General features: G+C 47.1%; 1 protein-coding gene across 1 annotated transcript in view; it reads left to right on the forward strand.

The window, feature by feature from the left end:
• The window catches only part of ACAD9 (acyl-CoA dehydrogenase family member 9), a 386,804-nt gene that overhangs the window by 233,935 nt on the left and 125,880 nt on the right, over window positions 1–26,989 (forward strand). The window contains exon 12 of the mRNA XM_069206630.1: window positions 25,364–25,492. Coding sequence (XP_069062731.1) covers window positions 25,364–25,492 — 129 coding nt within the window. The remainder of the gene's footprint in view (window positions 1–25,363; window positions 25,493–26,989) is intronic.

The following is a 26,989-nucleotide window of genomic DNA, read 5'->3' on the forward strand; positions in this document are numbered from 1 at the left end:
GGTCTACGCCTCACACATTTACCAAACACTACTGTGTAGACGTGCTATCAGCACAACAAGCCACAGTAGGTCAAGCCGTACTAAGAACCTTATTTCAGACTACTTCCACTCCTACAGGCTGAGCCACCGCTTTTGGGGAGATAACTGCTTACTAGTCTGTGCACAACATGTGTATCTACAGCGACAGATGCCATCGAACTGAAAATGTCACTTACCCAGTGTACATCTGTTCGTGGCATCAGTCGCTGAAGATTCACATGTGCCCACCCACCTCCCCGGGAGCCTGTAGCCGTTTGGAAGTTAGCTTCAACTTTGTACATTTGTAAATATATTAAATCTTAGTTAGGTACATACTTATTCACTCCATTGTATGGGCATTATTACTAACAAACAACTCCTACCTCACCCTCTCCGGGGAAAACAATCGAAGATGGAGTCGACGCCCATGCGCAATGGAGACAAAGAGGAGGAGTCCCTCGGTCCCGTGACTCGAAAGACTTCTTCGAAGAAAAACAACTTGTAACACTCCGACCCAACACCAGATGGCGGGCTATGCACAACATGTGAATCTTCAGCGACTGATGCCACGAACAGATGTACACTGGGTAAGTGACATTTTCACTACTGCAGTAGCAGGGCTCCACGATCTCCCTCTTCCTGGACTTCACAGTGGCAGTGCACGGTGCCTGACGTAAATTTGCTGATGTCAAATCCTCACTGCAAAAAATAGGCCTCTAATATGGCATGCTGTACCCTGCACATCTTAGAGCGGATGCAGATGTCAAGACTCATTATTTTGGCACTGCAGCGGCAGCGCAAAATTTATGCAAGCAGTACCCGAAGGTCCATTCGCCCTCGCAGCACTCCACCCTTGATAGATCCCAGCCAGACATACATTCAGGTGCCAGTGCATACCTATTCCCCACCAGGCAATCCCTTTGCTCAGTTGATTGCCCCTGACTTTGCTCTACTGGTGGTGTGGCAGTGCCACTTTCTGGGCCCTTGGGCTTCACCCGCAGCATGTCTTGACAGTTGCTACCCAACACTCTAAAACATACCCATTTCATTACCTGTCTACATGGACCCGATCATGGTTGGGCTCTCCGAAGTGGCGTTGCCACACTTAAGTGGTACACACAGTTATGAATATTGTTTTTCTTTTTTATGTTTATGGTTGTGACTGTTTGGGAATTCACCAGGCTCGATGTGGGAGAGGGGGTTTTGTTCAATTTTCCATGTACGTAATTATCACCATATATCTACGTATTTCTAACCACATCTCATACATCCACTACTCCGTGTTTTTTTTTTTTTTCCCACATCACTGAAGGGTTACCTCAAGATCCCCTGAACTGTAAGCTATAGAAATTAAGTCCTTTTCGTGGAACATTATATACCTGAATAGCCCTCGGAAGGGTAAACAAGTCTTGCAATGTTTAACACGCAATGGCCCACAGATCGCCTTTTCACAAGAAAGTCACCTCCCATCCAGATGATTCCATATATTTGAATGCGCATGGGGCCATCATTGCAATTCCTGCTGTTACAGCTCATACTTCAAAGGCGTATTCACCTTAATTCACAAGAATCTGCCATTCCACTCCATGGATTCATATTTAGATGAGCAGAGTAGATATATTTTTGTTATGGGGTGTTGGCAGGGCACAACAACCTCTTAGCCAATATTTACGCCTTGAAATGTGGACTCACTTGAATTCTTCCAGGGACTCCAGGCTCAAATTGGACGTATGGAGTTTGACCACATACTTATGGGAGGGGACTTCAACTTACTGAAGGATGCTACCCTAGACACCACTGCAGTCTCCCCAGTAGGCAAACTGTGCACACTCCATACTTTGCACAACATCTCTGACATAAATGCATGCGCTCAGGAACACCTTGCCTGAAGGGTGCATCAACACTAGCATATACTCATTGCTCTGGCACTCGCAATACATGGTCCTGCATTGATTTTTGGTTCCGATCTGCCGCCCTAGGCCCATGGCTAGAAATGGTTCACCACCTCACCCACACACTTTCTGACCCCGCTCCAGTCCGCCTTACACTACGCTTCCCATTCGGAGGCAGCCAGGGGAGAGACAGTGACGCTTACCTGCGTTAACACTACAAGATGCCCTGTTCCACTCTGAACTAAGTACAGCAGTGATCATCTACTACTGCCTCAGTGAGGAGTCGGTGACCACCCAAGCAACCCTATTGGAGGCATTCAAAGCGTACATTGGGGCTTTTGTATTTCTAAGCACTCTGGTGTGCTGAGGGACATGCGTAGGAAATTAGCGAGCATCGAGAAAGAACTGACCCACATAAACTCGTCACTGCCCAACACCACAATGCTTCTCACTCGCTTAAACATATGGCACTGCTGACGGAATACCACAGTCTTGCTGACCGTGAGCTTCTTTTCTTAGGTAGGTATGCCAGACCCCGCAGACATTGGGGAGGGTGAAAGTCCGGGGTGCACGCCTGGAAGTCTTTTGCAACCCTCGAGGGGCACGTCTTTCATAGCTGAGCTCCCCCTGGAAGGGGGATATATGGTGACCGCAAATTAAGCCACTCCAAAAACATGCATACGCCTCTTCCATTCGGTTATAGGCGATGAGACAGGAAATGGCAATGGTGTGACTGCCCCCTGCCCACAGCCAGTTTCATAGTGGACCAATATCAAGCGAGGAAATTGTGCAAGCTATCGACTCACTGGATAGCTCCAAGGCCCTCAGCCTGGATGGGTTCACTGGGGAATTTTACAAATATTTTAGTCACCTCCTTGCCCCGTGGTTACTGGCAGTAAATGCGGAATCTCTTGCGGACGGTATCCTCCCTCCATCCCTACGGAGGCCGTAATAACTCACTCCTTAAATCAGAAAAAGAATCGCACCATTGCAGATCTTACAGGCTCTTGTAATTTCTAAAGTGTGACAACAAGGAATTGGCTATGCTGCTCTCCAATCGAATTGGCTTCCTGAGAGAGCAGATACTATCCCTAGCACAATCTGGATTCGTCTGTCACTACTCTACCTCCTTAAACCTACGAACTGTCTTTTCTGTCCTTAGCAGGATTTTTCCTGACATCCCAGCTACAGTGAGTCTACTGGATGCAGAGTAGGCATTCAGTTCCCTAGAATAGCATTTTCTCCCAGCTACTTTCTATTAGCTAGGTTCCTCCCGCAGGTTCTTCTTGCTGATTAATCTTTTTTATACAATGACCCTACAGTGCGTAATAGAGCCAATGGCTCATTATCACTCCCCCACTCAAATCCCCCGTGCCCCACCCTCTAGCCTTCAGATTAATTGGTCTAAGTCCGCAAAGTTCCCCCTCAAGGGGGCCACTACACCTTTTCACAGTGAATTCCTACTGGACTGGTGTGATGGCTCATTTAAATATTTAGGCATCTTTCTGCATCCCAATAAAGAGCTTAAAAAAACAGCCCTGCTATTGACACGCTAACTACCGAGATAGATCGGTGGATCAGATTGCCGCTGTCTATGGGTGGGGCACTTATCAATTATATTAATGGTGGTAATCCTTAAGTTTCTTCATTCTTTCCTGAATATACCTATTCCTCTAACCAACACATTCTTCACTAGACTACAGCCTGCTTCTAAAGCTCATTTGGTCTAGTAAATGCCCTCTCGTCGGCTGGGACATGCTGATGATCCCGTATATGAGAGGTAGATTTGGTATACCACATCTGCACTTAAACTTGTTAGCAGCACAATGCCAGTATGCACCATGTACCATGTCGACTTAGTCATTTTCTCCCCACCAGCACACACAAGTTGGCAAGCAGTGTGTCTGTGCTGAGTGAGGGGTCCCCATGGTGGCATAACACATGCTGCAGTCCTTAGAGACCTTCCCTGGCATCAGGGCCCTTGGTACCACGCGTACCAGTTACATGGGACTTATCTGGATGCCAGGGTGTGCCAATTGTGGAAACAAAGGTACAGTTTTAGGGAAAGAACACTGGTGCTGGGGCCTGGTTAGCAGACCTCAGCACACTTTCAAATCATAACTTGGCATCAGCAAAGGCAAAAAGTCAGGGGGTAACCATGCCAAGGAGGCATTTCCTTACGGGTGGTGAATGCTGTGACTGGGTATTCGCCGGCGGTTTCCATCTCAGTGCCTGTTCACAGTCTTGACTCCGACTCCGGCGTAGAATCGGCCCCGGTGCATGGCCTCGTACGACCTCTGTCTCCTCCACCTGATCCTGTTGTCCTGACACCCCTCACGGTGCCATTGGGTCAGATGACTCCACATGGCACCCCTATACTGATTTCCCTGGAGTTGGATGATGCAGCTTCCAAGGAAGATTCCCCCTTTCGGCGTTGACCCCGACGCCAGGAGCGGCGCCGTGTGATTTGTATATGGTTGCTGTGCTGGAATCCACTATCTGTGCCTCCTACTCAGCCTCCTGCTCCCTTTATGGAGCCCCTTCTGGGTTCATTCTCTGATTGGGTGCTTGATTTAGCCACGGCAAGTGGTCTAGACTCCTCACCAGCATCTAGCCTACTCTTGTCCCCTGGATTGGTGACGGAAGTCAGCTCTGCCTTTGCGGATGTCTTGAGGCAGGTGTCTTAAGTTTTGAACTTACACTTTCCTTTGGTGCAATTATCCACTGATCCATTGTTAACTTTTACTCCAGATCATTCTGACACTGAATCCCTTCTGCCTTTTTGCGAGTACAACATTCTTCTTGGTGTCTGGACTCAGCCTGTCCTTCGGTGGGCTGTTCTATCTCATACAGGCATCGGCCGTCACAGGAAAATCCCTTGTGCCTTTGCCACCACCCTAACTCTCGGGGTTTGTTGTCCAAACTGCTTTGGGCATCCGGGATTTGGAGCATATTCCTCTGACTCTGCCGCACAGTGATTCTAGTTAGCTAGACGTTGCCGGCAGGCATATTTTTGTCTCTTCTAGTGCTGCCCTTCGTTCCACCAACACTTCCTGTGTGTTGGCCCGGTTTTCTCATACTCTCAGGGACTCCGTGGAACGTTTGTGCCACGCTATCTGATGATGTTCACACTGCCCCGACACCTTTGATCAGAGATGGTCAATAGGTTGCTCGACTTACAGTTCGTTCAGGTATGGATTCTACTGATTCCATTGGTCGGGTCATGGCTGCCTCTCTTGTCATTTGTCACAGGACTTGGTTATCCGCTTCAAAGTTTTCATCTCCAGTGTGGGATGCTTTTCTTGATATGCCATTTGATGGGGCACATGCAGATTCAGCCTAGCACCGTTTTCTCGATTCCCATGTTGTGGACTAATGTCTGTCCTCTTCTGATGCACAAAGGCTGCTCCTTTGCACCTATATTTGTACGGCCAGGTTCCTTTCAGGGTTCTGTTATGTACTCACCTGTTTCTGTTAAACGTTATTGCATTTTGTGCAGCTCTGTGACTTCTGAGTCCATTCAGAGTCTCCTCCTGTTCTTTCCAGTCTATTTTTTTTATCTACGTTGGATATTGATACACCTCTTTTCATGGTGCTCTGTGTGCTTTTCATGCTGCTGCTCATTTCGGTTGTGCTGTAGTTCCGTGGCCTAGTCTGGTGCTTCTGCTGCCGTAGGCTCCTCTGTACGGGGATTTGATTCCAGGGCCCATTTACTGATGCATGTCAGTATACTTTCTGTGTGAGTTCCAACTCTGTTTCGTTTCCATTCAGCAGATTCTTGCCATGTTAAGTTGCAGGTCTACTTCTGAGGCGGGTTGGGGGCTCTCTTATAATTTGGCCATATATACTGGCGGTTCCCTTAGACCTCTTTTGGCCTTTTCATTCCACGGTAAGTGGTTCTCTTTTTGTTGTGCATTCTGACTACATTGCCTCTCCTTAATTTACCCTAGGCATCTTCCCCATCGTCTCTGTTGATTTGGAGATTGGGTTGGACGTTCGCTCTTTTGAGCTTTTGGTAGTAAGCTACTTTACGCGTTTACCTTGTTTTTCTTCCCATGTGGGAATATGGTGTTGTACTCCTCCGGGAGCCAATTCTTACCTACTTTTTGTAGGGCCTCCACCTCTGGTGAAGCTTCTTAATATTATGTCTTCTTTTCCCATTTTTTTCCCAATGGATTCTACATTGTCCTTGTTTTCCTCTGCTTCAAGCTCATATTGGTGCTTGTTGCAGATCCCCCTCCCTGTCTTTCAGGGTGTTCTTGATTGCTTCTCCCGTAACCTTCGTTATTTACATTTCTTCCAGGTCCATAATGCACTGGCTTAGTGTTAGCGTCTCTTACCTTTTGTGGCGCAAGCTCCCCCATAACGTAGGACTCTGGCTCACCAGTGCAACACTGTTTATGTAAAAAAAAAAAAAAAGGCACGGACGGTGCTATTATACTCGCCAATGGAGGGTACTTTCCTCTTCTTCCATTTTACCTCTTGCCCACTCCTTTCGCGTCCTTCCTGAGTTTGTGCTTTCCTTGTGCTGTTGTTCATGGGTTCTTTCTTTCTTACAGGATGTTGTGGATTATTTTCTTGTACTCCCTCTTCTTGAGGCAGTGCTGTTCCTCCTTCTGAACTATGCAGGGGTATCCCTTGTTCTTTGATTCTTCATTCTGCTGCCACATTCAACAGTTTCCCACCACTTCGAATGGAGGGGTTTGGTGCTCTTCCTGCCCTGGCTTGTGCAGACGTTTTACGGCTTGCTTGGTGCCTTTTGCCTCGCCTTCCTTGTTCATTGTAATGGCTTGGGAAACGTGCTACCGTTTGCTTCCTGTTGTCGGTCTTCCTTCCATTATTCTTGGTTGATCTGCTAACGACAGGTCGTTTGGTCCCTTTCTCTGCACGCCTACGGGGATTGTGTCTCTTGTCTATCTGTTCGTTGTTTCTGAGCACTGATTCTCTCTGTTCCTTACCGTATGTTCCATCCTTCTGGCTCAGGGAGAGTTCTGTGTTTTCGCTATGCATCTGGTGTTTTTGACACCTTGCCATGATTCCTATCTTTTTTCCTTGGCCACGGCCAACGGTTGTCTTCCATGCTTCCCCATCTTCCTTGACACGGTCATAGACCCTCGCAGCTTTGTGGAGTTGGTCTTTTCAGACTCTTGTCTCTTAACATGTCTCCGATTTCATGTTTTTTTCCTGCCCTCGTCTTTCGTCGGGGTGCCATGATTGGTTTGCTTTTCGGTTACGCTCCTTTCAATATGTTCTGTGCTTTTCTGTTGCACTGTTCTGTGGGCTCCTTTGTGTGTGGATGCTTATTCTGCCTCCGGTTCCCATGTCAGGCTACTTCCTTGTTTTCAAGCCTGTTTTCTTTGTCCGGGCTGTTTTGTTCCCCTTCATTACTTTTCTCACATTCATTTTTTGCTCTGGGTTCACATGGGACCTTCAGTTTAATTCATCTTGTCGTTCCAGTTCCGCTTCAGTGTTCTCTTTTTGACTGTCTCCCTTACCCTGCCTTGTGTATGTCCGTACACTTTTCACTTTTGCGCAGGGCCTTACTGGCCTTTTTCCCCCTTTATTCTTCCATTGGGGCCTGGAGCTGTTTTCCCATCTCCTTCTGAGGTAACCATTGCTGGTCTACTGGTACTCTTTAAATTTTTCATTTGTTCTTTTCCTCACACTGTGTTCTGTTTTAGCTTGTGCGTCTTTGTCACATATCGCCTCTCCTGGGGTACTATCTCATTCTGACTGTGAGATTGTTTGTATTGCACGCTTACGCTTGTCCTTCTACTTTGATTCTTATACATGTTTTCTATCACGTGTTTTGTAGTTCTTCTCTGCCTGTTTTTTTTTTTTTTTTTTTTGCAGTTTTTACTACCTTCTGGGTAGGGTCACTGCCTAGTTTCTTGTGGACTCTTTCCCTTACCAGTCCTGAGTTCGCATTTTCCCTGAGCATATGCCGGTAATTTATTCATATGAGTAACTTATGTTATTCTCTCGCCCTTTCTGTCTCCAGCCTGGTTATTCCTCTGTGTTACCGGGCTGTTCTTTGCGAAACTGGTTTGACCCGTTCACACCACTTCTCTGGAGAGGTATTGCCTGGGTATCTAATTCCAAGATAAGGAATCTGTGGCTAGTTGTCTCTATCAGATGAACAAGTTACTTAACTTCGGTAATTCCTTATCTGGTAGATACACAGACTAGCCCCAGATTCCTTATCGACCCACCCATCCTCCCTGCTTGTGAACTATACATCCTTCATTCTCACTTGGGGTGATGTTGGGTGTTTTCTAGGTTCGATGGCATATGTTGCTGCAGATACACATGTTGAGCACAGTCCGCTGCCTGGTGTTGGGCTCGGAGTATTACAAGTTGTTTTTCTTCGAAGAAGTCTTTTTTGGTCACGGGACCGAAGGACTCCTCCCTCTTCGGCTCCATTGCGCATGGGCGTCGACTCCATCTTAGATTGTTTTTTTTCCGCTGTCGGGTTCGGACGTGTTCCTTTTCGCTCCGTGTTTCGGTTCGGAAAGTTAGTCAGAATCTCGGAAAAAAGTGTCGGTATTGTTCCGTTCGGTATCGGGATAGTTAGGTACACCGATCATCGGAAGACTTTGGGGTAGCTTCGATCCCCCATCGGGGCCTGGTCGGCCCGACCGCGTGTGACGCCGAAGCCGATGGAACGGACCCCGTTCCGTTTCTGCCCAAAATGTCACAGTAAGTATCCTTATACAGATCAGCACTTGGTCTGTAACTTGTGCTTGTCCCCCGAGCACAAGGAGGATACCTGTGAGGCCTGTCGAGCCTTCCGGTCCAGAAAAACACTCCGGGACCGAAGAGCCAGGCGTCTACAAATGGCGTCCACGCCGACAAAACAACGTTTCGACGACGAAGAGGAAACATTCTCGGTTCCGGACTCAGAATCCGGAGACTCCGACGTCGAACAACAACAACAAACAGTGAGTAAGACGTCGAAAATAAAGACCATCGAAAAAACAAAAGCCCAGGGGACGCCACTGCCAACAGGCCATGGCTCGACCCATAAAACCGGCGACCCGTCGAAGGCGCCGAAAAAGGGCACGCCCATAGCGAAGACACCCGACTCCGGTCGAGGGACCGCCATGGAGCAACCACGGAGCCGAGATAGCGGCTCCGAGAAGCAAAAACAAGATGCCGGCACCGAAAAACATTGGCACCGAGACACACTGCCGAAAGCCACAAAAATTCAGTCGGTACCGAAGCCGAAAAAAGATTCTCTCTTGGCGCCGAAAAGTTCCACACCTCCTTCCTACACAGAGGAACAAGGAATAAGTGGCCAGATGCACAGACTTGGACAAGAGCTCCAAAGTGTAGAATCAGACTACACACAAAAGAGACTGTACATCCAACAAGACACAGGGAAGATATCAACCCTTCCCCCAATAATGAGAAAAAGAAGGATCGGATTTCTCAAGGATGACGCACAACCACAAGCCAAAGTGGTTAAAAAAGTCACGCCTCCGCCCTCTCCACCACAACAGGCATCGCCGGCACAAACTCCGCCACAAATGCACTCACCAGCGCAAACTACTATAAGTCAAGATAATCAGGATCAAGACGCTTGGGACTTATACGACACCCCAGTGCCGGACAATGATCCCGATTCATACCCCACAAAGCCGTCACCGCCAGAGGACAGTACCTCATACTCGCAACTGGTGGCTAGGGCAGCAGAATTCCACAATGTCCAACTGCATTCCGATCCTATAGAGGATGATTTTTTATTTAACACCCTCTCGGCTACACATAGCCAATATCAATGTCTCCCAATGCTACCAGGGATGTTGCGGCACGCAAAACAAATTTTTGAAGAGCCCGTAAAATCAAGAGCCATCACCCCAAGGGTGGATAAGAAATATAAACCACCACCCACAGACCCAGTGTTTATTACTTCGCAGTTACCACCTGACTCCGTAGTAGTAGGGGCAGCTCGCAAAAGAGCAAATTCCCATACATCTGGCGACGCCCCACCTCCGGACAAAGAAAGCCGAAAATTTGATGCGGCAGGAAAAAGAGTCGCATCACAGGCAGCCAACCAATGGCGCATCGCAAATTCTCAAGCGCTGCTAGCCCGATATGACCGCGCACACTGGGATGAGATGCAACTTCTCATAGACCATCTTCCCCAGGAATACCAAAAAAGGGCGCAGCAAATAGTTGAAGAGGGACAAACGATCTCGAACAATCAAATCCGCTCTTCAATGGACGCAGCCGATACTGCAGCAAGAACAGTCAACACTGCTGTCACCATAAGGAGACACGCATGGCTCCGCACTTCAGGGTTCAAACCTGAAATCCAGCAGGCTGTCCTTAATATGCCCTTCAACGAAAAACAACTTTTTGGCCTTGAAGTGGACACAGCCATTGAAAAACTTAAAAAGGACACAGACACGGCCAAAGCCATGGGCGCACTCTACTCCCCGCAGAGCAGAGGCTCTTTTCGAAAAACTCCATTTAGAGGGGGGTTTCGTGGCCAACCCACAGACACCACCAGCCAACAAACAAGAACCACACCCTATCAGGGTTCATTCCAAAGGGGAGGTTTCAGGGGATATAGAGGGGGTCAATTCCCAAGGAGTAGGGGAAAATTCCAAACTCCAAAAACACCTCCACCTAAACAGTGACTTTCAAGTCACACAACCCCTTCACTCAACACCAGTGGGGGGAAGACTAAGCCAATTCTACCAATCTTGGCAGCAGATTACAACAGACAATTGGGTACTAGCAATAATCCAACATGGCTATTGCATAGAATTCCACAAATTCCCACCAAACATCCCTCCAAAAACACGCAAAATGTCACTACAACATTTAGAACTTTTAGGACTAGAAGTTCAAGCATTACTGCAAAAGGATGCAATAGAATTAGTACCAGTACAACAAAAAAACACAGGAGTTTACTCCCTGTACTTTCTAATTCCAAAAAAAGACAAAACATTAAGACCAATATTAGATCTCAGGACACTAAATACCTACATCATATCGGACCACTTTCACATGGTCACACTACAAGACATCATTCCACTGCTCAAACAGCAAGATTACATGACCACATTAGACCTAAAAGATGCGTACTTTCATATACCGATACATCCTTCTCACAGAAAGTACCTAAGGTTCGTATTCAAAGGAATACATTACCAATTCAAGGTGTTGCCATTCGGAATAACAACTGCACCAAGAGTATTCACAAAATGTCTAGCAGTAGTAGCAGCACATATCAGGAGACAACAAATACATGTGTTTCCTTACCTAGACGATTGGCTAATCAAGACCAACACAGTAAGAAAGTGCACAAACAACACCACATATGTCATACAAACCCTTCACAAACTGGGTTTCTCCATCAACTATACAAAGTCACACCTCGAACCGTGTCAGACACAACAATATCTAGGGGCAACCATCAACACATCAAAAGGAATTGCCACTCCAAGTCCACAAAGAGTTCAAGCATTCCTCAAGGTAATAAGTGCTATGTTTCCAAACCAAAAGATACAAGCAAAATTTGTGCTAAAACTTCTAGGCATGATGTCATCATGCATAGCCATTGTCCCAAACGCAAGACTACACATGCGACCCTTACAACAGTGCCTAGCATCACAATGGTCACAAGCACAGGGTCAACTTCTAGATCTGGTGTTGGTAGACCGCCAAACATACCTCTCACTTCTATGGTGGAACAGCAACAATTTAAACAAAGGGCGGACATTTCAGGACCCAGTGCCTCAATACGTTATAACAACAGATGCTTCCATGACAGGGTGGGGAGCACACCTCAATCACCACAGCATTCAAGGACAATGGGACGTACACCAAACAAAATTTCATATAAATTACCTAGAACTGTTAGCAGTATTTCTAGCGTTAAAAGCCTTTCAACCCATAATAACACACAAATACATTCTTGTCAAAACAGACAACATGACAACAATGTATTATTTAAACAAACAAGGAGGAACACACTCAACACAATTGTGTCTCCTAACACAAAAAATATGGCAGTGGGCGATTCACAACCACATTCGCCTAATAGCACAATTTATTCCAGGGATCCAAAACCAACTAGCAGACAACCTTTCGCGAGATCACCAACAAGTCCACGAATGGGAAATTCACCCCCAAGTTCTGAACAATTACTTTCAAATTTGGGGAACACCCCAGATAGATTTGTTCGCAACAAAAGAAAACGCAAAATGCCAAAACTTCGCATCCAGGTACCCACACCGCGAATCACAAGGCAATGCTCTATGGATGAGTTGGTCAGGGATATTTGCATACGCTTTTCCCCCTCTCCCTCTCCTTCCATATCTAGTAAACAAATTGAGTCAAAACCAACTCAAACTCATACTGATAGCACCCACATGGGCAAGACAACCTTGGTATACAACTCTACTAGACCTTTCACTAGTACCGCATGTCAAACTACCCAACAGACCAGATCTGTTAACACAACACAAACAACAGATCAGGCATCCAAACCCAGCATCATTGAATCTAGCAATTTGGCTCCTGAAATCCTAGAATTCGGACACTTAGACCTCACACAAGAATGTATGGAGGTCATAAAACAAGCTAGAAAAGCTTCCACTAGACACTGCTATGCATCTAAGTGGAAAAGATTTGTTTGCTACTGCCATACCAATCAAATCCAACCATTGCATGCCTCTACAAAGGACATAGTGGGATACTTACTACATTTGCAAAAAGCAACCCTCGCTTTTTCATCTATAAAAATACACCTCGCAGCAATATCTGCTTACCTACAAACTACTCATTCATCGTCTCTATTTAGAATACCAGTTATTAAAGCATTCATGGAAGGGCTAAAAAGAATTATACCACCAAGAACACCACCAGTTCCTTCATGGAACCTTAACATCGTCTTAACAAGACTCATGGGTCCACCTTTTGAACCCATGCATTCCTGTGAAATGCAATATTTAACGTGGAAAGTCGCATTTCTCATTGCAATCACATCCCTCAGAAGAGTAAGTGAAATACAGGCATTTACCATACAAGAACCATTTATTCAAATACACAAAAATAAAATAGTTCTAAGATCAAATCCAAAATTTCTACCAAAAGTAATCTCACCATTCCATTTAAATCAAACAGTAGAATTACCAGTGTTCTTCCCACAGCCAGATTCCGTGGCTGAAAGGGCACTACATACATTAGACATCAAAAGAGCACTAATGTACTACATTGACAGAACAAAGTTAATCAGGAAAACAAAACAACTGTTCATAGCTTTTCAAAAACCACACATAGGAAATCCAATCTCTAAACAAGGCATTGCTAGATGGATAGTCAGATGTATTCAAACATGCTATCTTAAAGCCAAGAGAGAATTGCCTATTACACCAAAGGCACACTCAACCAGAAAGAAAGGTGCTACAATGGCCTTTCTAGGAAACATTCCTATGAGCGAAATATGTAAGGCTGCAACCTGGTCTACGCCTCATACATTTACTAAACACTACTGTGTAGATGTACTAAATGCACAACAAGCTACAGTGGGCCAAGCTGTACTAAGAACATTATTCCAAACTACTTCAACTCCTACAGGCTAAACCACCGCTTTTAGGGGAGGTAACTGCTTTATAGTCTATGCTCAACATGTGTATCTGCAGCAACATATGCCATCGAACTGAAAATGTCACTTACCCAGTGTACATCTGTTCGTGGCATTAGTCGCTGCAGATTCACATGTGCCCTCTCGCCTCCCCGGGAAGCCTGTAGCCGTTTAGAAGTAAATCTTAAATCTTAAACATTTGTACATTTGTAAATAATTATTATAAACTTTTTATGTACATACGTATTCACTCCATTGCATGGGCACTATTTATAGCAAACAACTCCAGCCTCACCCTCTGCGGGGAAAACAATCTAAGATGGAGTCGACGCCCATGCGCAATGGAGCCGAAGAGGGAGGAGTCCTTCGGTCCGGTGACCAAAAAAGACTTCTTCGAAGAAAAACAACTTGTAATACTCCGAGCCCAACACCAGGCAGCGGACTGTGCTCAACATGTGAATCTGCAGCGACTAATGCCACGAACAGATGTACACTGGGTAAGTGACATTTTCATTATTGTACATCTCATGGCGTGTCTTTTCTTTTCTGGTTGGCATATACAATATTACTCTTTTTTATTATTTCACTACCAGTTTCTCTGTGGTTCCGTGTTGTTCTGCGGCTTCAAGTCATGGAAGAAACTGACGTTAGCGCATATGACGAGGGAATATATGGACTCCAATAACATCGTGTTGGAAGACAACGTCGCTGCTGAGTCGATCGACGCCCTCTACCGAGGCGCAGCCGTACTGCTGAGGAAAAATGTCTGGATCCAGTCTGACGCTTGGGGGAGAATTCTAATATAAGGAATCTGCGGCTAGTGTGTGTCTCTACCAGATAAGGCATTAACGAAGGTAAGTACCTTGTTCTTTTTGCCTTGGCTACAGGTGCAGTTGAGGAACTTATTCTGAACTCCAGGAAAAGAAACCATTAAGTTGTTTGTACGTTGAGAACTAGCAGCATATCATCAGTGGCAGTCTGTCTTTTCTTTCCCATCCCCTTCCTCCCTGTCTGGTGTATATGACAGGTTTTACACTTGTTGCATGCAGTAGAGGTTGGGATTTGGGAAGCTTTCTTCTGCTCCTGTGTAATCCAGGTCACAGGTACGTCCTTGTCTGACAGAGGTTTCTGACAGATTGAAGTACCCTGAAAGCTGCCTTCCACCTGAGCAGAATGGCTGAGGGATTAGATGTGAAGGCTTTAGCCTCAGTTTTGGATGGGATACACAACAATTGAATTAGGCTTTGGAGGAGAATAAGACCCTTAGAGACCGACTGAGGTTTCTGACACAACCCACGGTATACTACCCTCTTCCCAGATAAGTTGGTTTAGAAGACCTGAGCTTCATTTCTCCTGAAAGTGATTACTCATTTTCATCGTAGCCAGGCTGTCACCGTTTTGGCATTCTTTGCTCTACTTCATCACTCTAAAGAGTAAAAGACGCCATAGTTTGAACCCTGAATGAAGATTAAGCTTCTTGTTGATCATCGAAAGGAACATTGAATTGAAAGGACAATCAGCTATTTGTGGAGTTTTCTGGGGCCAAGATCTCTCAATGAAGTGTTCTCTGCATAAAGATCTGCTACACCTGGTGAAGCAGCCCCTAGAAGGCTTGTCGGTTCATTCTACCTGGGTCAAAGCTGCTCATGGAATGCCTTTCCTAGATATCCGTTATGCAGCAACACGGGCATCAGTACACATGTTCATGAAGCACTATTGCCTCGACAGATGGGTCCGTCCGTTGAGAGGCGACGTTTTACCCACTCTGTCCTGCAGGACGTGTTGGTCTCAGGCAGTTTACAAACCCACCACTTTGTGAGGTATCCACAATCTGCAATTAGTATCCAGCAAATAAACAAGATACTCCCCTTCAGTAACAATGTTTGTGGTGAATACTCAAACTGCACATTCCTCACCGGCCCTCCCAACTCCCTGTTCTGTGAAATGAGTTTTTGTATCGTAAAATGTTTCAAGCCTGGAGATCTGCACACTGCTCATGCCAATCTTCAGATGTGCTCTGCACTGAGGGTTTGGACAGCTTAGAAAGCAACTAAAAACCATGTGCATGGGTTGCGCCTTTATGCGGCTCCGTTTGTCACTTGAGGAGCAGAACGTCAACGCAGAGCCAAACAATAACTCTTGGCATGCAGGAGAACTGATCTAAATGTTTCCGGATTCATTCTGGCATCTGTAGAATATTCACAAGATAAGGAATTGGCTGTTAGATGGTTGAGCCTCTGTCCTGGGTTTCAGTGAGAATGACTGAGGCGGCTGGACCTCCTGGCCTCCTGGACGTTAACATGCCAGATGGCAAATGCGGGCTCTGCAGTGGGACCTGGAGTTCCAGTAGGTGCAGCATCAGGGGAATCTCTCCAACATGGTCCAGGTATCAGAGTAAACTGCACAAGATATGCAGTAGTGGCTTTTGAACCGCGATTAGGTCAACAGCAGATTCTCTCTGTAAGGAAATGCCTCCTTGGCATGGTTACCCCCTGACTTTTTGCCTTTGCTGATGCCAAGTTATGATTTGAAAGTGTGCTGAGGCCTGCTAACCAGGCCCCAGCACCAGTGTTCTTTCCCTAACCTGTACTTTTGTTTCCACAATTGGCACACCCTGGCATCCAGGTAAGTCCCTTGTAACTGGTACCAAGGGCCCTGATGCCAGGGAAGGTCTCTAAGGGCTGCAGCATATCTTATGCCACCCTGGGGACCCCTCACTCAGCACAGACACACTGCTTGCCAGATTGTGTGTGCTGATGGGGATAAAATGACTAAGTCGACATGGCATTCCCCTCAGGGTGCCATGCCAACCTCACACTGCCTATGGCATAGATAAGTCACCCCTCTAGTAGGCCTTACAGCCCTAAGGCAGGGTGCACTATACCATAGGTGAGGGCATAAGTGCATGAGCACTATGCCCCTACAGTGTCTAAGCAAAACCTTAGACATTGTAAGTGCAGGGTAGCCATAAGACTATATGGTCTGGGAGTCTGTCATGCACGAACTCCACAGCACCATAATGGCTACACTGAAAACTGTGAAGTTTGTATCAAACTTCTCAGCACAATAAATGCACACTGATGCCAGTGTACATTTTACATTTTATTGTAAAATACACCCCAGAGGGCATCTTAGAGATGCCCCCTGAAACCATACCTGACTTCCAGTGTGGGCTGACTAGTTTTAGCAGCCTGCCACACACCAGACATGTTGCTGGCCACATGGGGAGAGTGCCTTTGTCACTCTGTGGCTAGTAACAAAGCCTGTACTGGGTGGAGGTGCTTCTCACCTCCCCCTGCAGACACTGTAACACCTGGCGGTGAGCCTCAAAGGCTCACCCCCTTTGTTATAGCACCCCAGGGCACTCCAGCTAGTGGCCACGGCCCCACTTTTGGCGGCAAGGCCAGAGGAGATAATGAGAAAAACAAGGAGGAGTCACTGGCCAGTCAGGACAGCCCCTAAGGTGTCCTGAGCTGAGGTGACTCTGGGGGTGATTCTGACCCCGGCGGTCAAGGACCGCCGGGGTCGGCGGGAGCACCGCCAACAGGCTGGCGGTGCTCCGCAGGGCATTCTGACCGCGGCGGTATGGCCGCGGTCAGAACAGGAAAACCGGCGGTGTCCCGCCGGTTTTCCGCTGCCCTGCTGAATCCTCCATGGCGGCGCAGCTTGCTGCGCCGCCATGGGGATTCAGACACCCCAGGAACAGGATGGCGGTATGGGGTGTCGTGGGGCCCCTGGGGGCCCCTGCAGTGCCCATGCCAGTGGCATGGGCACTGCAGGGGCCCCCGTAAGAGGGCCCCACCCTTAATTTCAGTGTCTGCTTAGCAGACACTGAAATTCGCGACGGGTGCTACTGCACCCGTCGCACATCCTCCACTCCGCCGGCTCCATTCGGAGCCGGCATCCTCATGGAGGGGTGTTTCCCACTGGGCTGGCGGGCGGCCTTTTGGCCCAGCCCAGTGGGAAACCCAGAATACCCGTGGCGGTCTTTTGACCGCGCAGCGGTATTCTGGCGGTTCCCTCCAGGCGGGCGGCTCCCGCCGGGGTCAGAATGACCCCCTCTGACTTTTAGAAATCCTCCATCTTGCAGATGGAGGATTTCCCCAATAGGATTAGGGATGTGCCCCCCTCCCCTCAGGGAGGAGGCACAAAGAGGGTGTAGCCACCCTCAGGGCTAGTAGCCATTGGCTACTAACCCCCCAGATGTAAACACACCCCTAAATCGAGTATTTAGGGGCTCCCAGAACCTAGGTAACTAGATTCCTGCAACCTAAGATGAAGAAGGACTGCTGAGCTGAAAACCCTACCGGCCTGTCTCCCCACTTCAAGAAAAACTGCACCAGCGACGCGTTTCACAGGGTCCAGCGACCTCTGAAGCCTCAGGGGACTACCCTCCATCTATAAGGACCCAGAACTCCCAAGGACAGCGGCTCTGCTCCAAAGAAGAAACATCTTTGCAACAAAGAAGCAACTTTTAAAGAACACACGTTTTCCACCGGAAGCGTTAGACTTTACACTCTGCACCCAACGCCCCCGGCTTGACTTGTGGAGAACCAACACTACAGGGAGGACTCCCCGGCGACTGCGAGCCTGTGAGTAGCCAGAGTTGACCCCCCCCTGAGCCCCCACAGCGACGTCTGCAGAGGGAATCCAGAGGCTCCCCCTGACCGTGACTGCCTGCTTCAAAGACCCAATGCCTGGTAAGGACACTGAACCCACAGCCGCTAGGACCTGAAGGATCCGACCTCCAGTGCAGGAGCGACCCCCCAGGTGGCCCTCTCCCTTGCCCAGGTGGTGGCTACCCCGAGGAGCCCCCCCTTGCCTGCCTGCATCGCTGAAGAGACCCCTAGGCCTCCCATTGAACTACATTGCAAACCCGACGCCTGTTTGCACACTGCACCCGACCGCCCCCGTGCCGCTGTGGGTGTACTTTTTGTGCTGACTTGTGTCCCCCCCGGTGCCCTACAAAGCCCCCCTGGTCTGCCCTCCAAAGACGTGGGTACTTACCTGCTGGCAGACTGGAACCGGGGCACCCCCTTCTCCATTGAAGCCTATGTGTTTTGGGCACCACTTTGACCTCTGCACCTGACTGGCCCTGAGCTGCTGGTGTGGTAACTTTGGGGTTGCCCTGAACCCCCAACAGTGGGCTACCTTGGACCCAACTTTGAACCCTGTAGGTGGTTTACTTACCTGCAAAAACTAACAAACACTTACCTCCCCCAGGAACTGTTGAAAATTGCAGTGTCCAGTTTTAAAATAGCTTATTGCAATTTGTGTGAAAACTGTATATGCTATTTTGCTAATTCAAAGTTCCTAAGTGAAATACCTTTCATTTAAAGTATTGTTTGTAAATCTTGAACGTGTAGTTCTTAAAATAAACTAAGAAAATATATTTTTCTATATAAAAACCTATTGGCCTGGAATTGTCTTTGAGTGTGTGTTCCTCATTTATTGCCTGTGTGTGTACAACAAATGCTTAACACTACCCTCTGATAAGCCTACTGCTTGACCACACTACCACAAAATAGAGCATTGGAATTCTCTCTTTTTGCCACTATCTTACCTCTGAGGGGAACCCTTGGACTCTGTGCATGCTATTTTTTACTTTGAAATAGCACATACAGAGCCAACTTCCTACACTCTCCCTTCCCCAACCAGATCTGACAGTAGTGACAGATGCGTCACTCCTGGGATGAGGCAGCCACGTAGGGGAAGCGGAGATCAGAGGCGTCTGGTCTCCAGTGGAATGCAGACTCCATATCAATCCTCGGGAGCTCAGAACGATCAGGCTTGCATTGAAAGCATTCCTTCCCACTCTCAAAGGAAAAGTGGTGCAAGTGTTAACGGACAACACCACCGCCATGTAGTGCTGCAACAAGTAGGGTGGTGTGGGGTTGTGTACCCTTTGGCAGGAGGCTCTGTGCCTCAGGATATGGGTGGAATGTCAGGGCATATCTCTGGTAGTTCAACATCTGGCGAGCTCTCTGAATGTCAGCGGACGAACTCAGCCATCAATGCATGTTCTTTTTCGGCAATGAGGAGAGTCTTGGTTTTATCTGTTCGCCTCAGCAGAAAAGGCGCAGTGTCAGCTGTTTTGCACGCTGAATTATCCAAGGTGGCACTCACTCGCTCAGTGATGATTCATCTTGCGTCGAACTCAGGCCTCCTAAATGCCTTTCCGCCAATACTACTTCTGCTCAGAGTTCTCAAGAAGATCAGGAAAGACCGGACCCAAGTAATCTTTGCGGCTCCGGACTGTGCACGAAGAGTATAGTATCCCGAGCTTGTAAGCATGGCCATCGATTCCCCACTCAGACTGCCTCTTCGGTAGGATCTTCTGTTGCAGCAGCAGTGGAGGGTTCTCCGCCTGAAACTGTCCAGTCTCCACATTCTTGCGTCACGATTGAGCGTCAGCAGTTGACAATTTTCGACCTTCCCCCTGAAGTCTGTAATGTTATCTTGGCAGCCAGGCATCCCTTCACCAAAACGGTATACGCCTGTTGTTGGAACAAATTTTTGTCATGGTGCTCTAACGAGTCAGTTGATCCCCTTTCTGCGCCTCTGTCGGAGGCTCTTTTGTTTGTACACTCTCTTGCTCAGCAGGGCTCTGGGCATGCTTAAAGGTTATCTGTCTGCCGACTCTGCTTTACTCCGACTACCAGATCAACCCCCCTTGTTTAAATCTCCCATTGTTGGGAGGTTCCTCAAGGGTCTTACCCACATGTTGCCGCTTACCACGTTTATAATGCCCCAGTGAGATTTGAACTTGGTACTCGCTTACCTCATGTGTCCCCTTTTGAGTCCCTTCACAATTGTCCTCCTCAGCTTCCCACCTGAAAGACAGCCTTTCTTGTAGCCATCACCTCTGCTCGTAGAGTAAGTGAGCTGCAAGCTCTTTCTGTGAAGCCACTCTTTAACTCTGTACATCCTGACAAAGTGGTGTTTTGTACCAGGGCCTCTCTCCTCACATTCTTTCATGTAGGCCAATCCATCACCTTGCCTACTTTTTACGCACCCCTACAACCTTCTTGTGAAGAGGAGAGACTCCATCGTCTGGATCCAAAAAGAGCATTGGCGTTCTACCTCATTCGGACCAAAGACTTCCAGGTGGACAATCAACTCTTTAATTATGTGGGTGCATCAACATTTGCTGTGCTTTGGCTAAGAAGTAGCCTCCTGAGGGTTTGCATACTCACTCTACCAGAGCAACTGCCACAACCACTGCGTTATCCTGCGGAGTTCCAGTCCTGGACATCTCCCAGGCAGCAACGTGGACGTCTCTGCACGTGTTCACTAAACACTGCTGCCTAGACAGTCGGGTCCACAGGGACGGCTACTTTGTCCGTTCAGTCCTGCAGGACTTCTTAGTATGATCTTGGTTCGCAGACCCACCCCTGGGGTCCGTATTGCTTGGGTATCTATTCTAAGGTAAGGAATAGGTAACTGGAAGTCTCAGATGAGCAAGCAAATTCAGTGGCAAATTATCTGGTAGAGACATACTCCAGTTGCAGACTCCATACTGACTCACCCATCCTCCCATCTGTGCGAACTGATTTCTTGGGACAGGACTCACTTTAGGACCCTAGTTCTGGCGCACCAGTCTCAGTGTTCTTCATGGCTCCATGCTTCTGGCGTGGAAGTGGTGAAAAGAAACTGATGTCAACGCACTGAGGTGGTGCCTATAGACGACCGCAATGACACTGACGATAAATGTGGAGTGACCAACGCCACCCGATGGCACACAAGCATACTGCTCGAAGAAAAATCTCTGGATCCAGTCTGACGCCTGGGGAAATTCTACGGTAAGGAATCTGCAACTAGAATATGTGTCTCCCATATAATTTGCTACCAAAGGTAAATATCTTATTCTTTATGTGTGGTTAACAACCCAACAAGTGGAAGCAAGAATCTCACATCATCAAGTGTTTTGTAGGGTGACATCTGCCCCATTTAGTTAAAAAAGACCACAGAGAAAATTATTTCAAGTGGCCTGTTATCCAAATTGTGAAAAAAACACCTTGAGGAGAAGACCCTTTAAAATCCTACAAAGCCTGGAATGTAAATTGGTACAACAAATGTCACATTCATGATACTTACTTTTCCTTCACACACAGAACTATATACACGAATCATGTACATACTTATTTATTGCATATGCATGACGTTTGCTGTTCCTTTACACACATGGCTATATACTGGAAATTGTTTATGGGTTCCCTTGCTTGCTTATGTGATTTTGATACATATATACCAGAATACAGTTTTCTCTTCGAATTTATAGTTACCCAGAATGTGGAGTATGCAATTACAAGTTAGGATTTTATTTTATTAAATTCATATTCATCATTTTCAACTCTTTTCAGTCCATGAAACCTATGTATACGCTTTGACATAGTGATCCTCTTTTCTTTGGGAAACAATATGTTCATTCAGTCCCTGCACTTACATAGCACTTCTGTGTAATTAAGCTATTTTCTGTGTTCTTTCTGTGAAAAACTTGATTGCTGGCTTCTACCTGACATGCAAATGGCACACCCTCCACTCTACAGTGGACAGTGATGGCCATGCTCCCAGCCTCACTGTAAGAAGCTGGCTCTGAATATACTGTATCAAAATGAGATATAGTATGCACAGAGTCCAGATGCTCCCCAGAGGCTTAACAGAGGCTAAAGTAGATACTACTAATGCTCTCTTTGTGGTAGTGTGGTCAAGCAGTTAGGCTTATCAGAGGGTAGTGCAAAGCATTTCTTGTACCCACACAGACAATAGAAGAAGCACTCACTCAATGACTTTCCTCCAAACCAATGGTTTTTATATAGCAAAAATATATTTTCTAAATTTATTTCTAGAACCACAAGATGCAAGTTGCAGGTGAGTACTTCAATAGATTCGCATTTCACACATATCAATAGTACTTTGTTTGAAATCAATAGATTATACAGTTTTTTTAAATATTGGCAATTATCTGTTTTGAAAGTTGACCATGCAGTTTTTAGAAACAGTTCCTGGGAGGAAGAAAAGTTAGTACGATTTACAGGTAAGTACTTGACTTACAGTTCCAATCTCTGGGGCTAGGAAGTCCACAGGTTGGGGTTCAAGTTAACCCCAAACACTCACCACCAGCAACATGAGGCTGGCCGGGTGCAGAGGTCAAAGTTGAGGCAAAATTAACATGGGCTTTTATGGAGACTGGGTGCACTCGGAATCAGGCCTGCCTGCAGGTTAAGTACCTGCGACTTCGGAGGGCAGACCTGGGGTTTAGAGGAGCACTGGGGTGGGCCACACATAGGCACCAAACATACACCCTCACCGGCACTGGGGCGGCCGAGTGCAGGGTGCAAACAAGGCACTGGGTTTCCAATGATTCTCTATCAGGGGGCCTCTGGTGGGGTCACTCAGATGCTGCAGGTGAGGTCCAGGGGGTCGACCTGGACAAACCACACGCTGACAGGGAGGAGGGCTGTCTGCTGAACGTAGCTGTACAGGAGGTCGGGTTCTCCAAGACCTTGGGGCGATGGGTGTAGTGGTCTTTTAGGCGTCTGATATCTTCGTCCAAAGCTTTCGCAGTCAAGGGGGGTCCTCTGGATTCCCTCTCTGGGCATCATTGTGGAGGGGTGGAGAGGTCAACCCAGAAAGGGCACTTGCTCGCAATTGCCTGGGATCCTCTCTAGTGGGTTGGGCCACCTTGACACGGGGTGTGGGTGCCGGGCGCAGAGTGGTCAGTACTCACGCATTCTAAGTGGTGCTGGAGTCCCTGGGTGGTGTTTCTTCTTGGACAGGGCTGCTGTCCACAGGTGTTCTTGGTCCTTTTGGGTGCAGGGCAGTCCTCTAGAGCTTGGCAAAGATCGCTGGCACCGCTGGATGCGTCGCTGTTCTTGTGCAGGTTCTTTGAAGCAAGAGACAGGCCGGTAGGGCTTGGGGCCAAGTCAGATGTAATCTTCCTTCTTCTCTGCTGGGGGTTCAGCTAAGCAGTTCTTCTTTCTTGTCAGGTCGCCAGGAATCTGTTGAGCTGGGTTCAGGAGGGTCCTTAAATCCTAGATTTAGGGGCATTACAGGGGTCAGAGGCCAGAATCCAAATGCTACTGTCCCTGAGGGTGGCTACACTCTTGTGTCCACTCCCTTTGGGGAGGGGGACACAAACCTAACCCTGTTGGTCCCTGTCCTCCAAACCAAGATGGAGGATTCTGCAGGGAGGGGGTCGCCTCAGCTCTGGACACCTTGGGGGTGGCCCTAGCTGGGGTGGTCACTCTTCCCTCTTTTCCCTAATTTTCCCGCCAGACTTGCTGCCAAAAGTGGGGCTTTGTCTGGGGAGGGGGGGGGGAAGGGCGGAGGCAGCTTTACTAGCTGGAGTGCCCTGGGGCACTGAAACTCGAGGCTTGAGCTTTTGGGACTCACTGCCAGGTGCTACAGTTCCTGCATTGGGGAGGTGTGAAGCACCACTATCCAGAACAGGCTTTGTTTCTGGCCACCAAGAGCACAAAGGCTCTCACCCCATGTAGTCAGAAACTTGTCTGAAAGTGTCAGGCTGGCACAGATTAGTCAGTCCTGCACTAGCAGTTTGGCTAACATACATGGGGCATGTCTAAGGGCATCAGTGTAGGTTTATTGTGCTGAGATGTTTGATGCCAAACTTCTCAGTATTCAGTGAAGCCATTATGGAGCTGTGGAGTTTGTGCGTGACAAACTCCCAGATCATATACTCAAAATGGCTACACTGCACTTACAATGTGTAAGAATGGATTTAGACACTGGAGGGGCATATTGCTCATGCAGCTATGCCCTCACCTATGGTATAGTGGACTCTGCTTTAGGGCTGTAAAGCCTGCTAGAGGGGAGACTTCCCTATGACACAGGAAGTGGTTTGTGGGCATGGCACCCTGAGAGGGGTGCCATGTCGACTTTGCCTTTTTCTCCTTACCAGCACACACAAGCTGCACAAGCATTGTGCATGTGCTTGGTGAGAGGTCCCCCAGGGAGGAATAATACATGCTGCAGCCCCTGGAAGCCTTTCTTTGCCACAGGGCCCTTGGTACCAGGGGTACCTTTTACAAGGGACTTAACTCTGTGCCATGGGTGTGCCAATTGTGGAAACGGAGGTACTGATTTTGGGAAAGAACACTGGTGCTGGGGCCTGGTTAACATCAACGTCGGGCAAAAAAGTGTGTGGGGGGGGTGTAACCATGCCAACAGTGGCACTTTCCTACACTCACCTTCAGCCCCAACAGCCATTTATGTTTGGCCAAACCGGAAGCACCACCTTATTTTATTTTCAGGTTGAGCCGTGATGGTCTCTCTATCCTCCTGCCAGCAGTGAGGAAGTTTTGACTAATTGTTTAGGGTTAAGAGCGAAGAATATTGCATCTCTCCGCTATACCTCTGGTTTGAAGGCTACTTTCCCAACTTTTAATACACACTCTCTTGCTCACAGGCAGTCAGTGAAGGGCTTTTAGAGAGAGTGCCATATGGTTGTACCTGTTAGGGCTAAAAGTGGACGTGATGCACCTTTTTAAACACTTTGACATTTGGTAATTGATTTGTTGGGCCCATGTAAAAAAGTGTTTCAATAGTTAAGGCAGAAGATCACAATAGCAAGGATACTAACAATATTTATTTTTATTTTGCGAAGTGGAGAAATGCAGAACATCTCTTAACAAATAACTTACTTGAAAAAATGTAGTGACAGCATGTGTATAGGCTTATAAAGAGAGCTCACTATAGAATATAACTCCCAGGTTGTAGACTTTAGACAACGGTTGTGAAAGGGAACTTAAAGACCACTTTAGTGCAACCTTTATTTTGGATATTTTAAAGTGATTTGACAATTTACACTTGACTTATTTTCCATCTGCAACAGGTTTTTAGTTCTGAAGGTGCTTGGATCTGTGTCAGCGAGGCATTACAGATTTTGGGAGGACTGGGGTACATGAAAGATTATCCATATGAGCGCTACCTCCGGGACAGCCGAATCCTTCTTATTTTTGAAGTAAGTGTGGAAAAATTTGTTTTGGAACTGCATTAATGAATCATCCAATGTAAAGAAATTATTAAGTATTTTTCCAGTTTCATTACAGAGTACTTTTGCTTACTGAATTGAGGAACCCTTGTCCTAACAAGAAAAGGAGTCCGTTGGAATGAGAGGAAAAGAGGAGCAATCAGCATTTGCGTCCTCCCTAGCTATGTACTAAAAACACCAAAGGCATACATGACCTGTCTTGGGGAGATAAGATAAGCAGTTGCTCAGAGGTAATTACACATCTTCCGGGAACCATCAGGTCCATGTTGTGTCTCACAGTACGAATAGGACCAAGGAGATTCACAATAAATCGAAAGGTGTGGTCTTATACACCACCTGTGTGTCATGCCTTCTCACTGGCCAGTGATTATGGAGAGTACTTTTGTGGGTGAGTATAGTTGGAAGTAAGATCTAGAAAGCATAAAAACCTCTAAGCACTGAGCCCAAAGTAAGGGTGGGCCAGAAAGATGATTAAATGATATTGGAATACATGGGAATTCCCCATAATCACAGGGAGCCCATTCACCACTAGAATTTTCTCTGGTGAATGTGACCTGCCTAGTGATGAAACATGACACCCACAGTGGTGTGTGAGGCCACTCCTTTCCTTCTTTGTGAATCTCCTTGGACCTATTCATACTGTGAGACACAACATGCACCCGAGGGTTCCCAGAAGATGGGTAATTCCCTATGAGTGACCATCTGTCTAGTCCCATAAGACCAGTCGCATTTGCCTTTGGCCTTAGTGCTTTTGCTTATTGAAAAACGTATGTATCAGAAAATGGGCCACCTGCCATCTAGAATCAGAACTCCATTTTGCTGGTGTTTTACCTAATGACTTTTCAACTCCTTACTGTTGCAACCTTCCTTTTCTTTCACAGTCATTTGCTACGGATGTCTGATTCAGGCAAGTATTTGCTCAATATAACTCAGTTGGATGAGGAATGGAGGGGAGCTGTAGAATTAACTGTTACTTGTGGAAATGGTGGAAAAGTCTGACAGAATTACAGATCCTAAAGGGAGCTTGAGGATATGTTCTTAATGAAAAGGATCTCCCCTCTTCACCTGTACATCATACTGTTTCCATGAGGAGAGTATGTGTGCTGTTCGACTTCATCCAGAAGGAAATGTCTTTCTTCTACTTAACATTAAGACTAACACACAAGAAGAAGGTATAAAATGGAAGTTCAAGATGACCTACTCTCAAATTTAGGAATTTTATGCTGTTTTGTGGGCAATCCTGATCCTCACATTAAAGAAGGTGGCAATCTCGTGTAATAATTGGACTCTTACTCTGGGTAAGACTGCTAGTCTGGCAGCACTTTTGTTTGTAGGTGACTAGGCCAGTCCTACTTCAAGTCACAGCTGTCAGCCCAACCCTCATGGCTCACAAGCATGAGATGTAAAATAAGCCCTAATACCCTAGCCTAACAAGGAACATAATCTCTAACCTAACGAGAGCTAGAT

Source organism: Pleurodeles waltl, chromosome 9, assembly GCF_031143425.1.
Source record: "Pleurodeles waltl isolate 20211129_DDA chromosome 9, aPleWal1.hap1.20221129, whole genome shotgun sequence".
Classification (NCBI taxonomy): domain Eukaryota; kingdom Metazoa; phylum Chordata; class Amphibia; order Caudata; family Salamandridae; genus Pleurodeles; species Pleurodeles waltl.